The 12,288-nt window shown below is 36.2% G+C and overlaps 1 protein-coding gene across 2 annotated transcripts in view; it reads left to right on the top strand.

The window, feature by feature from the left end:
* KITLG (KIT ligand) overlaps positions 1-12,288 on the top strand; it is a 57,566-nt gene that overhangs the window by 30,995 nt on the left and 14,283 nt on the right. For both annotated transcript variants that reach the window (XM_017804586.1, XM_017804585.1), the window contains exons 3-6: positions 4,127-4,189; positions 8,726-8,905; positions 10,804-10,966; positions 11,843-11,938. In XM_017804586.1, the coding sequence (XP_017660075.1) occupies positions 4,127-4,189; positions 8,726-8,905; positions 10,804-10,966; positions 11,843-11,938 (502 nt within the window). The remainder of the gene's footprint in view (positions 1-4,126; positions 4,190-8,725; positions 8,906-10,803; positions 10,967-11,842; positions 11,939-12,288) is intronic.

Below are 12,288 nucleotides of genomic sequence, written 5' to 3'. Positions count from 1 at the left end.
ATCTAAGATACCCCTTCTTCCATGATTTACTTCTCTAAAGCAATTTTCTACTTTTGAATGTTGGAAGCCCAAATAACAGTCAGCATTTACTGACCAGGTTGCTTGTTTGAGACATGCTGTTTCAAATACTTTGCTTTCACATTACATCTTTGCTGTAAATATGTACTTTACACTCTCTCCAACATTTGATATTTATTTTAAAATAGATCTAACTCTCATGCGTGAAGGGGTTATAAAAAATTATCCAGTGTTGTTATCTTGCAAATAACCTGCCACTGTGACTGTAAGAAGTGTGAACGGAAATCGTTAGCATGTTGTCTTAAGCCAAATGATGAAGATTTTATTAACTGCTTCATTAACAGATGAGATGGAGTAGATTGTAGAGATGATAGAAGCAGAGAGAGTGGAAGGTACTGCAGGAAAAGAAAAGCCAGGCATGCAGTAAGGAAGACAGAGAAGTGCAAAGAGCTGGAGAGGCACTTTTGACAAGGGCATTTAGGAATAGAACAAGGGGGAGTGGCTCTAAAATGAAAGAGGGGCAGGTTAGATTAGATATAAGGACGAAATTCTTTATTGTGAGGGTCGTGAGGCACAGGAACAGGTTACCTAGAGAAGTTATGGATGCTCCATCTCTGGAAGTGTCAAGGCCAGGTTGGATGGGGCTCTGAGCAACCTGGTCTAATGAAATTGTCCTTGTCCATGGTAGAGGGGTTGGAACTAAATGATCTTTAAGGTCCCTTCCAACCCAAACCATTCTCAGATTCCATGAAAAGAATAGGAAAAGGGAAACAAGTAGAGAGAAATGGGAGGTAGAAAGGATATTCAAAAGCATAGTATGTTTTTTCCCATCATATGCCTCAGAGTAAAAAAAGAAAACACTGGCAATGGGAAAAGGTAACTTTTATTTTATTTACTTCCTTTATCTTTGAAATATGTATAAAAAAATAATGACATCTATGCTTGTCTATTTATAATTTTCAGAACAGTCACAATAAAGAGAAGTTGCAAGAACAGTAACCCTCATTTCAAAGCATGTGACTGCAGAGATAGGTCATCTCTCTTAAGTCTGCTGTTGCGATGAAAGAGTAGTTTATGGAACCCAAATCACTTTTGTATCATTTTTTCTTTTCCCCATCTATGTGATTGTGAGCATATTTTTAAAGTATATTTGGGTTATGCAATGTTAACAGTGCTGTATTAAATATTCAGATGTCTCTATGTCAAAAGTAATCTTACATTCCTGAGTTTGAGATTTTGTTACAGCTGAGAATATAGCACTTAGTGTTCATTTTATATGTATTTGAAGACATAAGTGTGGATTCCCTGCTCTTCACCTTTTCTCAGAGCCTAATAAGATTTCTACAATCACATACACACACTAAATCAGATAAAGATATTGTGACATTTTAACAGCAATGCAGAATTCCTTTAGTTCTATGGATTCCTTTCCAAGGTTATCTGTTGATGTTTTCTATAATCATCAAAACTGTTACTTCTGTTTAAACCTAGGTAAGTCATGCAGGCAGGTGTTTTATGGCCCCCAGAATTAGTCACTGTACTTAAGGAATTGAGTAGAGAAACTAATAGAAAAACCATTCAAGGATGCAGGGAATTTCAAGGGACAGTTGTTTTCCAACCACCCTTGCTCCAGCAGGTCAGAACCCCCTCATCATCTGCTCCTTGTGGAAGCCTCAGCAGTCAGGCACCTTGCACTGAGTGGCTGTGCAGACTACGTTCATTCCTTTCAGGATTATTTCATCAGCTCGCTAATGATGGCTAGCGTTCGATGAAATGTCAAGATTCATTTCAGGAAAGCAAGAGAGTACAAAATGGGCAGATTTAATATAGACATATCCTTCACTCTTGCATCAGGGGCTTTATCCTATTTGCTGTGTATGAGTTAGGAAGTCCAAGAGAGACACAAGTATAAGTCTCTCACTTTGACTGAGATCCATCATTTACCAGCAAAGCACCTGATGTGGAGTTTAGTCGATAAAACTAACAAGTTCCGTCTTGAGGCAGGGCATATATTTTGTCTTTGACATGCTCTCCCCAATGATCTTCATTTTTAGTAGTAAATTCAAAAGTATCTTTTCTGATTCACAGTCTGTCAAGGAAAAAAATATCTGAGGCTGAGCTGTATTCTCCAGCTTTGATTGAGAAGTTGAGCTCTTGGGCAGTTAAATTTTTTTTAACTATGCATGGAAAGTGTTTCGCAGGCTCTCATGCCATGAAAGTAGATTGTATACATAATGCATATCAACTCTTGTAGTGTTCATTGATATGGAACAAATTTAATCTTCCAGTGACCTTTCTTACAGAGCAGTGTTTTTGCTGATATTGCTAAGTATGGAATCCCTCTAGAGTGAGTATGGGAAACTTCACACATAGAGTAGCATCTTCACTATCTATGCTGCTTGAAGCGCTGCTAATCCTACCTCTCTAGGCACGCAAAGGAAGCTAGAAAAAAAACTGGATTACCCATTAGTATGTCATGATGCCATATTTTTAGAAAAAGGAAAAATAGACAAAAAATTTGGATGAGGATTTAGAATAAATCAGATGCTCTAAAAAAAGAACAAATTTATTGCAATATTTTTCAGTATTTATAGCATGTTGAATCAACTCCTCCAAATTCCAGGTAAATAGAAATACAGAGAATTTAATGACACTTCTGGAACTGCTGCTTTGGGAATCTGTAGGTATAAAAAAAAAAAGAAAAAACTTATCTCTGGAAAGAATTTTACCAGGATCATTTGTAGAACAATTGCTTTTTTTAAAGCTGTAGGAGAAAATAAATGAGACTGAACTGAAAGGTTGTGACTTAGCCCAGATAAATAATAAAAAAAAAATTTGGAATTCACTTGTGTTTGACTGTGCATAAGTATTGTCCTTGATCATTTCTGGAACCATAATATTTTGAAATAGCTGTTTTAATTTTTATTTATTTGAAACTAAATTTTAATTAACAAATAAGACATTATATTTTGTCAAAAAAATATTACCTAAAAACTGCACGGGGAAAAAAAAGATCCCTGTGTTGTTTGCTATAGCAGCAAAATCAAAACCATCACCATAACAGAATGATCTTTAACCTGAAGTAAAAATGCTTTTGCACCAAAGGATCTATGTCTGTGCATATTGTTTTTGAGTAAATGGATTTCAAACAAGGATGAGAAGCATTAATTGAATCTCTCACTGATGCAAAAGAAAATAGATTTACTCTATCATTAAGCATCGCATTATTGGTAAACTTTTTGAAAAAATACTTCAGAAGACTGTTGGACTGTTCATCTCCCAACTCTTCACATTCCCCAGATGTTCAACCATGTCTCACAGTAGTGTTGGATCCCATCTGTGGCAGATTGGTTTGTGTAATTCAACAAGAACCCTTCTTCCACTCCTTGTCTTCGCTGCACCACACTCCATGCTCTCCCACATCTGCAAAGCCACACTCAGCTAACATGTGTGGAAGTTCTCCTTTGTCCTAGGACATTGCTATGAAATAATTATTTTGCTCATCATTATTAGGAGGAACAACTTCAAAAATTTCATAAAGTTGTGAACAAGTGTTTTTCTGACCTGGTGTATAACTAAGCACAAGGCAAGTAAGTATTTCTTTAGGTTCAGATGCATATTGAAGTTGGAAATTATTTGAAGGAAAAAGGGTTAGATACCTCTGCGTCCTCTACTGTCTACAGCAGTTGGGGTTTTGTAGAAATTGTCAGGTAAACGCTTCAAGACATGCCATTAAAAGATGAAAATGCAGTGGAGTTTCTCTAGGAATGAATAACTTCATATCACTACTGCTCAATACATTGTTGACTTTATTTCTGCTGCGAAGTGGTAGCATTGAACATGATCAGATCAGAGCTGGGTGTATTACAGTGGAGAGTGGTTCACTTGTGAACAAATAAGGATAAATAGCGGTTCCACAGGAAACCAAGTATGAAAGTAACCTTTTTTACCTGCACCTTTACTGGAGGCAAACCCTTAACTTTACCTGCACCTGGCAAATTACTGAAAATTTTTGTTGAATATTTGATAGCTTTTGTTGAATACGATAGTGGAAATTGTGTTGTTTTGTGTAGTCAGTAATAACATTTTTATTATCTTTCTATTGTAGGTTGGAAATCTCCCAAATGATTATATGATAACCCTTAAATATGTCCCAAAGATGGATAGTCTGGTATGTACAACCACTTCAAGTTAATTCCAACAAAATAGCCCACTGAAAGCAGTGATGGCTGTAACATTTTGTGCCTAGTCTCATGGCTTAGTAAGTTACAGTTAAATGTTGGTTATTTAACTTTTCATATGCTTCCCAAGTATTTACTTAAAAACAATGTAGAGAGATTCCCACAGTCCCTTAAAATCTTTTAAATTACCGGAATATTAGGAAAATGTTTCTTCATATTACATTTTTTAACCATTTTTTCTGGAAAACGTCAAACTACAGTATTATTTCATTGTGTCAGTTGAAAATTAATATTTCTTAACCAATAATTTCCTGCAGAGGTTCTCTCTAATTGTACTTTGCAACTACTGAACAATGGCCTTCTTGTTTCAGCCAGTGGAAATGCCATTAAAGCACAACAAATAGTGAGTAGCCAGTAAGGAGAACCCTAAGTTCAACAGAAGGTAGCGTCAGTAACTAAACAACACAGTAAGGTTTCAAACCTGCTTTGTATTATTCTTTCTGTATAATCCCATATTTAATACATAGTGATACTTTTAAATAAGCATCATCTATATACTTTAAAATTCTATAATATTTTCTACTAAAATCATATTATCTTATTGCTTAATCTGCTAAGTATTTTTTGGTTTTCCTCAATTTAACAAAAAAAACATTTTAGAATGATGTATTGTAAATACTCACTTGGTTGTTGCATACACTGCAAGAAAAAGGAGAAAAAGAAACAAGGTGAAAGTACAAGTTGTGCTGAATGCTGTATTGTTTTAAGGAAAGGAAAAAAGTAAGAAAAGGATGATTCTGTCAGTTAAACTTAACAATATTGTGCTTGTCTTAAGAATGAATCACTGTACATACATCAGTAGCTGAAAATCATCTGCTAGATATAAGAAGCTGGTTTTGTGTCCTTACAAGGTTTTCATTAGGAAAGTCCAGTTCCTGTGTGATAAACATCTAAAAATGCATCCTATCCTACAACGTTATAGCAAATCTAGCAATATTCCATACTGACAGTGGAGAATGATGCCAGAAGCAATACTTAGTCCTGAATAACAAGAATATGGGAGGAGAAAAAGGAGACTGAGGGATAGTGAAGGGCCCTGAGCTGTGAGGTTATGAAGGGTTATGCCAGATGTAGAAGTGTTAAGAGTTTTGTTGGAAGCTCGAAGTTTCTACTAAAACTTAGAATTTAAAGAATAAAGTTTAAACTTTATTCTTTAGAGAGAAAAATTCTGCAAAACAAAAGCTATGGATCTCAGCTACTAGATCCTATATAAATAAAACTAATGGAAAAATTTCCATTTCTTATAATGGCCAATATTCAGAGAAAAAGGAAGTAAGACTGGCTACCACCATTCCCTGACTGCTGTGCTTTTTGAAATTCAATGATTCTGGTGCCTGATGTGTTGAGATTCACGTCTGTGGAGGGCAACCATAGCCTGAGTGCTGTTCCCCCAGCTTCCAGAATGAGCACAGTAGCTGTTGGGCTGGATTGAGGCTGCTCCCTCCGCTGCACTCCTGGAGAGGTTGTCACTGAAGAAGGCCAGGCAGCCTGCTTGAGCGATGAGTCCTGGTTGTTCTCACTGTCTAATTCTTGCCTCTCTCTGTTGTTCAGTTTTGACTGCCAATATGCAGATTCTTTTCTGTAGTTTAAATGCCATGTCATCTTGATGCGTCATATCCAGAAACTTAGATCCAGTTTACATTTATGACGAGCAGCCAAGAAATAAATAGGAAGAAGTTCAGAGCTGAGATTTCCATGTTCCCTTGACTGGTACACCACTTTCAGTCATCATAATGGGAGATGCGGCTCTTGGGCTCTTGGCCACATGCCTTTGCAGAGGTATTCACATCCCACTTTGCCAAATTTCTCTCTGGGAATTTCAGGTTGTGTTATGCATACCACAGCAAAGGCTGGCTGAATAAAGAGGCTTTGCTCTGGGTTCTGCAAGGTTCCTGCAAGCTGGGAAACCCACAGCTTTGCCTTAAATAAATGCCCTTTTTTTTGTCTCTGAAGGGATTGAAATGGTGCTCTGCAATTTTTTCAATAGATTTCAATCTTCTGTGCATGCATAAAGGGGGTAGTGTACCCGAAGTAGCAAGTCTCAAATATAGATGACTAGAGGTAGAAAGGCAGGGTAAATGCAAAGCAGACAGGAAGCCAGTGTAGTGCATGTAACAGGAACAGACTGACCAATCCATTAATGAGAAGGGTTGTTGCATTATGCACGAGCTCAAGGCAACTGAGCGGCTTTAAAAGTAGTCTTCCATAGAGTGAACTGTGTAATCTAGCCTGCAGGTTAAAAGGCAAAGATGACAGCAGCAGGGGCTGAATTCAGAAGATGATATAAACTTCAAACTGTTACATAGGTGAAGAAAGTAAAAGCTAACTGAGAGCTACATGGAAGTAAAAGAGAAGTCAGGTTTGCAATTGCCCTAAAATGTAAATCTTGGTCAAAGTTTACACAAAAAATTGAGAGTTAAACCTCCATTTCTCCTAGCAAACACCAAGTTTTTCAATTTGAGCAGTTTCATCCTTGTTTTTGTAGGTATTGAGGTAGCAAGTGATTGCACAGCTTGATATTAGTGAAAAGAAAACTTAGAGCTCTCATGAAATAGAGCTTTTTAGGTGAGAACAGTTCAGAGGAGACGCCCACACATGCTAAACCGCGGGAGCAACAAAATAGACTCCCTGCTGGAATTGCCAAATGCTCACTAGGAGAAGCAACAAGCTTCTAGTTCCTGCCAGAGGAGAATGCTCACCCTCAAAACCTCAGAGGAAAAGGGTTTCCAGTTCAGAGAAGCACAGTAGTTCTGTGTCAGTGTTCCTACACCAAAGCAGAAGAAAAAAATGCATTGTCTCTCTTGTGGTGGCAGTGGGACATGGCACAACATATGCTGCTTGAACAGAGTATGTTTCAACAAGCTTTCTCTGATTTATTTGCTTCTATCTCTCCCCTCACCTTGTTGTGCTTGAAGGAAAAAAGGGAAGCTGAATTAGGCCAGATGCCATCCATTCCACTTTTTGTTTCATTCTTAAAGAAAAAGTAATTGTTGACATAATTACAGAAGGTGGTATCACTGATTTTCCACTTGTTATCATTGTGTGAGAGAGTCATACACAGAAGTGGAAAGTCAAATGGAGCTGAACAACGTATTTACATTTAGTTCTCTAAGCCTGAAAGCCTAATAGTCTGATTATTCTTCAAAAACATGAAGTGTATTTTTTCTTGTCAAAAACATTCACACATCAAAGCAGAACAACACCTGTGGATAATTTTTTTTTAATAAAGATTCTGTATGAGGGTTTATTAAAGAAATTGAGTAAAATGAGATTAAGCCTAGAAGTGTATACATCACCAAACATTTGCTATGCATTGCAGGAGATGGATTCAGTGGATGATGCCCATGCACTGGGCAGCAGTTGGAAACTGGTTTAGTGATACTGAGAGTACTTAGGTTTTGTTGGGCCAAGATTTTTGTATCTGGAAGGCTTTAATGATCCTGAGACATTTTCAACAATGGAAAAAATAACTTCACATATGGAATAAATTCCCATAACGTTTACCAGTAAAAATTCAGCATTTATTGGGAAGGGATTTCCAGATAAGAGTTGCAGTGTGACTAGTGCATTACCTGTATTTTTGCTGATCATATTGACTTAGGGTTTTTCCAGGGCTGGGCCACTGTTTTATCTATTTGCCTACTGTTATGTAAATCTAACTAAAAGAAGTTAATGACTCCCTCTAAGACAGCAAGATGAATTACAAGGTTTCAGTCATGTGAACAGCTGTACAAACTTTTTCTGCAAACTAATTGCATAGGTGTCAGTGAAAGGATTTGAACTCCATTCCAGTGGCACATACAGCAACAGGCTGCACAGAACGCTTTTGTCATTGAAAACCTTTTGTCAGGGAAAAAAAGATCTAGAAACTGTTTAGATCTAGAAACTATTCCCAGTAATGGCATTTAGTGAAAAAGCTGAAGAGAAGAAATTAACTAAGCCAACTAGTTTAAAGGTGCATGAAAGCACACAAGGATTTCATGCAAAATATTTATGGAAATTTAAAGAAGAAATTTAAATCAAGGATCTTTGGGGTTAACTGAGTCATGTAAGGTAACAATAGTAAAATGAAAACTGATATTGGTTTAAGGAATTGTTAAAGCAGTAGATGTTTGAATAAAATAAATATGTTAATGAAACCATGGATTAGGGTTCATAGTAACATGTCCCAAGGGTCAAATTCTTAACAGACTGATACTCGGCATTCATTAAGAATTTTAATGAAGAGATGTCATTTAACAGACAACCATAAATATGTCAGTATCAGTGAGAATGGAAATTTGACCAAAAGGACTGAAGAGAAAGTTGGCCACACTAAAGAAGAATAATTTTAATTTAGGCTCTTGAGATAATTTAAATTGGAAAGAACAGTCTAATCTACTTTTACACATTGAGCTGCTTAACCAGTTTTTACAGAAGTCTGATATTTAATTTACCTCTGTTTTTCTCTTTTTTTCCCCTGACAGCCTAATCACTGTTGGTTGCATTTGATGGTGCCTGAATTTTCAAGGAGTCTACATAATCTTCTCCAGAAATTTTCAGATATTTCAGATATGTCAGATGTTTTAAGCAACTATTCAATTATCAATAATCTCACAAGGATAATTAATGATCTTATGGCATGCCTTGCTTTTGATAAAAACAAGGTAATCTTACACAGAGTTTCTGCTTTTATACTGGATATTTTTATTCTTACTTTCTGTTATGCAGTACTCAGTAGTAGTTTAAAAATGTCCAAAGCTTCCTTAGATTTGTTCTCATTTCTATTCCTGTACCTCTGAAACCCTACTTTGTTTAGAAACAGTTTACACTGTTCTAACATTGGCTAGATGTTATCTCTTGCTTCAAACAAAAATGGCTTACAGGGAATTACAGTGTATAAAATGACCTGTATACAGTTATTTAAATAGTCAAAAATGTGACCATCATATTTAGGATAATTCATTCATCCTGGACTGTTTGAAATGAGTAGATATCTTCCTTGTGCACCCAGCTTGAACGATTCATTTTGCTAGTGATCTTAATGTAAATTTAAAGATGATATGGTTGAAGCTATTAATATATTCTTAGTATGTGAAGCTCTGTAAGCTTCACCATGGCTTAATGAACTTTTTTATACAAAGACACAGCAAAGACCATAGCATATCAGCCCATTCCATGTGTTTCTGGATTCCTACAACAACTGGAAGGATTCCAGGTGTCTCACCAAAAGACAGCTGATTCTCTTGTGTGAAGGGCGGGGGGGGGAGAAATTAATTTTCTAGTCCCTTATATATCTATAACCAGTAATTAAAAGTAAGTTCAGTAGTTGAAGTTTTTTTCCACTGAATAAAACAGGCAAAATCTATCATGTTCTTTAGAGCAAGGATTTCATCTTCCATATATGTTTATTTTTGTCAACTAAATTCTTAGCTGTTGTTATTGTACCTTTTCAACACTCAGAATGAATCAAATGAATTAAAACACTCAGGTGCATTTAGAGAGGAAAAACCATGTAACCTTGTCATGTATTTGCATTACATTGGTGAGAGTATTTAGACATTCCCTACTTTCCATTTCAAACTGAATTCTGTCAAATCTTCAATGTATATATAATTTTTATTTATTTTTTATTTTTGTCCTGATGATTCAAAGCACTCAGCTGGGATGTGGTTGGGGAAAAGGAATTTTATTTTGTAGAATGGAAAAGTAAATATCCTGTAATTCAGAGAAACAACTACCTATTGATTTCCTCAGAGAAAAATGATCTTTAGTCTAGTACTTTCAGCATTAAATATAAAATAATTTTGGAGCCAAAACCAGGAAGTTTTCCTTAGGACATATTTAAACTACATTCTTACAGCTATCTTCCTTCTTGGGAGTACAGATTAATCCCAGGCCAAATTTGACCTCCTGGCATAAGAAACAGCTGTTATGAAAGCCAGAATCAGGTAAAAAAAAAAAAAAAAGATAACTCTCAATCATCTTAACATAGATCTCAATCTTATTGTTTAGTGTGGCATAACACTCTTGTCTGTTAGGCCTCAGAGTGATTGGGCTTCCTTGTTTATAGTCCTGCTCTTATTTTTAGGTGCATTATCGGGGATCTCAGCCTGCTTCTGTGCAGTGGTGTATTTCAGCTATTGTATTCTGTTCCCTGTTCTCTTAATGACAATACCAATGATTGTGTTGGTTTCATGTGTTCAGATTAAAAGAATCATGTGAAACATTGCAAAGTAATGTGAAATCAAGGTATTTTTTTAAATGAGTGGAATTAAAAAACATCTCTTCATTTTCAATGTAGGATGGGAGACTGTCTTTCATTCCTTAGCAATTTTACAACACTACATTAATAATTAATTTCTATTTGCAAAGCTAATTTGAAATCCTCAGATCAGAAGACTTGTATGTTTTATGAAGATTGTACACAGCCAATCTGGTCTTCTGCAGGTTAAAAATTTAAACTGTTTCGTGTCATCATGGGATATTTTTATCATCTTTTGAGGTATTGAAATGAGCATCTCTCTTGACCTTCTTTCAAGTTGAATTCTGTATTTTATGCTAGGATTTTGTAAAAGAAAATGGTCACCTTTATGAAGAAGGTCGCTTCATTCCTGAGGATTTTTTTAGGCACTTTAATAGTACCATTGAGGTCTACAAGGAGTTTGCAGACACACTGGATAAGAATGACTGCATTCTGCCTTCAACAGTAGAAACACCAGAGAATGGTAAGATGGCTCTTGTTTTGGGGAAAAAGAATTTAAGTAGATATAAATGGGTGATTTTCCTTGAATTTCAGAGATACTAAGGTTCTGATACTGTACCTCCACGTCACCTTTTTTACTGCAAGTTAGAATTACTACTGACACTGAAGGTTGTATTTTTGCTTGAAGTAAAATTCTATGTGACAGAAAAACTAGTGTCATCATTCCTAGAGACATCATTCCTTGATATAATCCAAATAACCTCACAGTGCATCGCTCTGCTTCTTTTCATTCCAAATATATCCTGGATTGTCTTTTTACATTGCTCTTATCTTCTTTTAATGCTCTCTTTAGTTTTTATAAGGCAACAAAGGAGCCTAAGATTGCACTACTGAAAGGACAGGAAGACAGGACAAGCTGCAAATTGCAGCAGCCTCAAGTCATCTTCATATTCATCTCCCCTCTACTGAAAAGGGCCATGTTTACTTCATTTAAAAATTTTAATAAGCTCAAGTTAGGCTCCTGCAGTTTTTCTCATCCTTCCAGTAAACGGAAGTTTTTTATTATCTTTTCTTTTACTGTCTCTAGTGACAGCTATTAGCTTTTTAATTAAGGCAACATATCCAGTTGCACAGTTACACCACTAGTAGATCAGTGCCATAACCTAAGAGGTTGTTTGCAGCAGTTGCTTTTCCAGATTAGCTATTCAGCAACATCTCAGTGTGTAGACACTACTGCTTCTTAATGAAACTGCCTTTTTTTGCTTAATCCACTTTATAAACATCCAATTTTGAAAAACAGCCCTATAGCCACATCAGAGTAGCCCTATAGCCCATCGTCTTATATAGAGGGAACTGTATTTTAAGTTTCATAATGCTGACACACTCATTTTCTATTTAGATTCCAGAGTCGCTGTCACAAAAACATTTTTGTTTCCTCCTGTTGCTGCCAGCTCCCTTAGGAATGACAGCATTGGCAGTAGCACTAGCAGTAACAGTAAGTACAAGTGATTGAATATATGTGTCTCCATTTTGTTCTAGTAGCTGATTTTTATGAGAGCTCAGAGGAAAAGAATGTCATTAATTGTGCAAATTAATGGGAAGTTACATGATCCTAATGGTGTACCATGTGTTTCTCAGCTGTCATATTGAAATGCAATGAACTTATCTAACCAAAATGTATAGATGCTATCGAGTTACAATGATGTGACAGCTCTCTACAAGTTGGAGAGGGCAGGCCTCTTTGTTTTGGCTGTTGTGAGGTCTCACTAGTCACGTGGCCTCAGCAAATTTGGCTGTCCCAGACACTTCGTTTTAACTCTCTGAAAAGGAAGTTGCTCCAAGTGA

This window comes from Lepidothrix coronata, unplaced genomic scaffold (assembly GCF_001604755.1).
Source record: "Lepidothrix coronata isolate B3197 unplaced genomic scaffold, Lepidothrix_coronata-1.0 Scaffold9, whole genome shotgun sequence".
In the NCBI taxonomy this organism is placed as follows: domain Eukaryota; kingdom Metazoa; phylum Chordata; class Aves; order Passeriformes; family Pipridae; genus Lepidothrix; species Lepidothrix coronata.
Note: the sequence above shows the minus strand (reverse complement) of the source record. Positions and strands in the feature narration are given on the sequence as shown.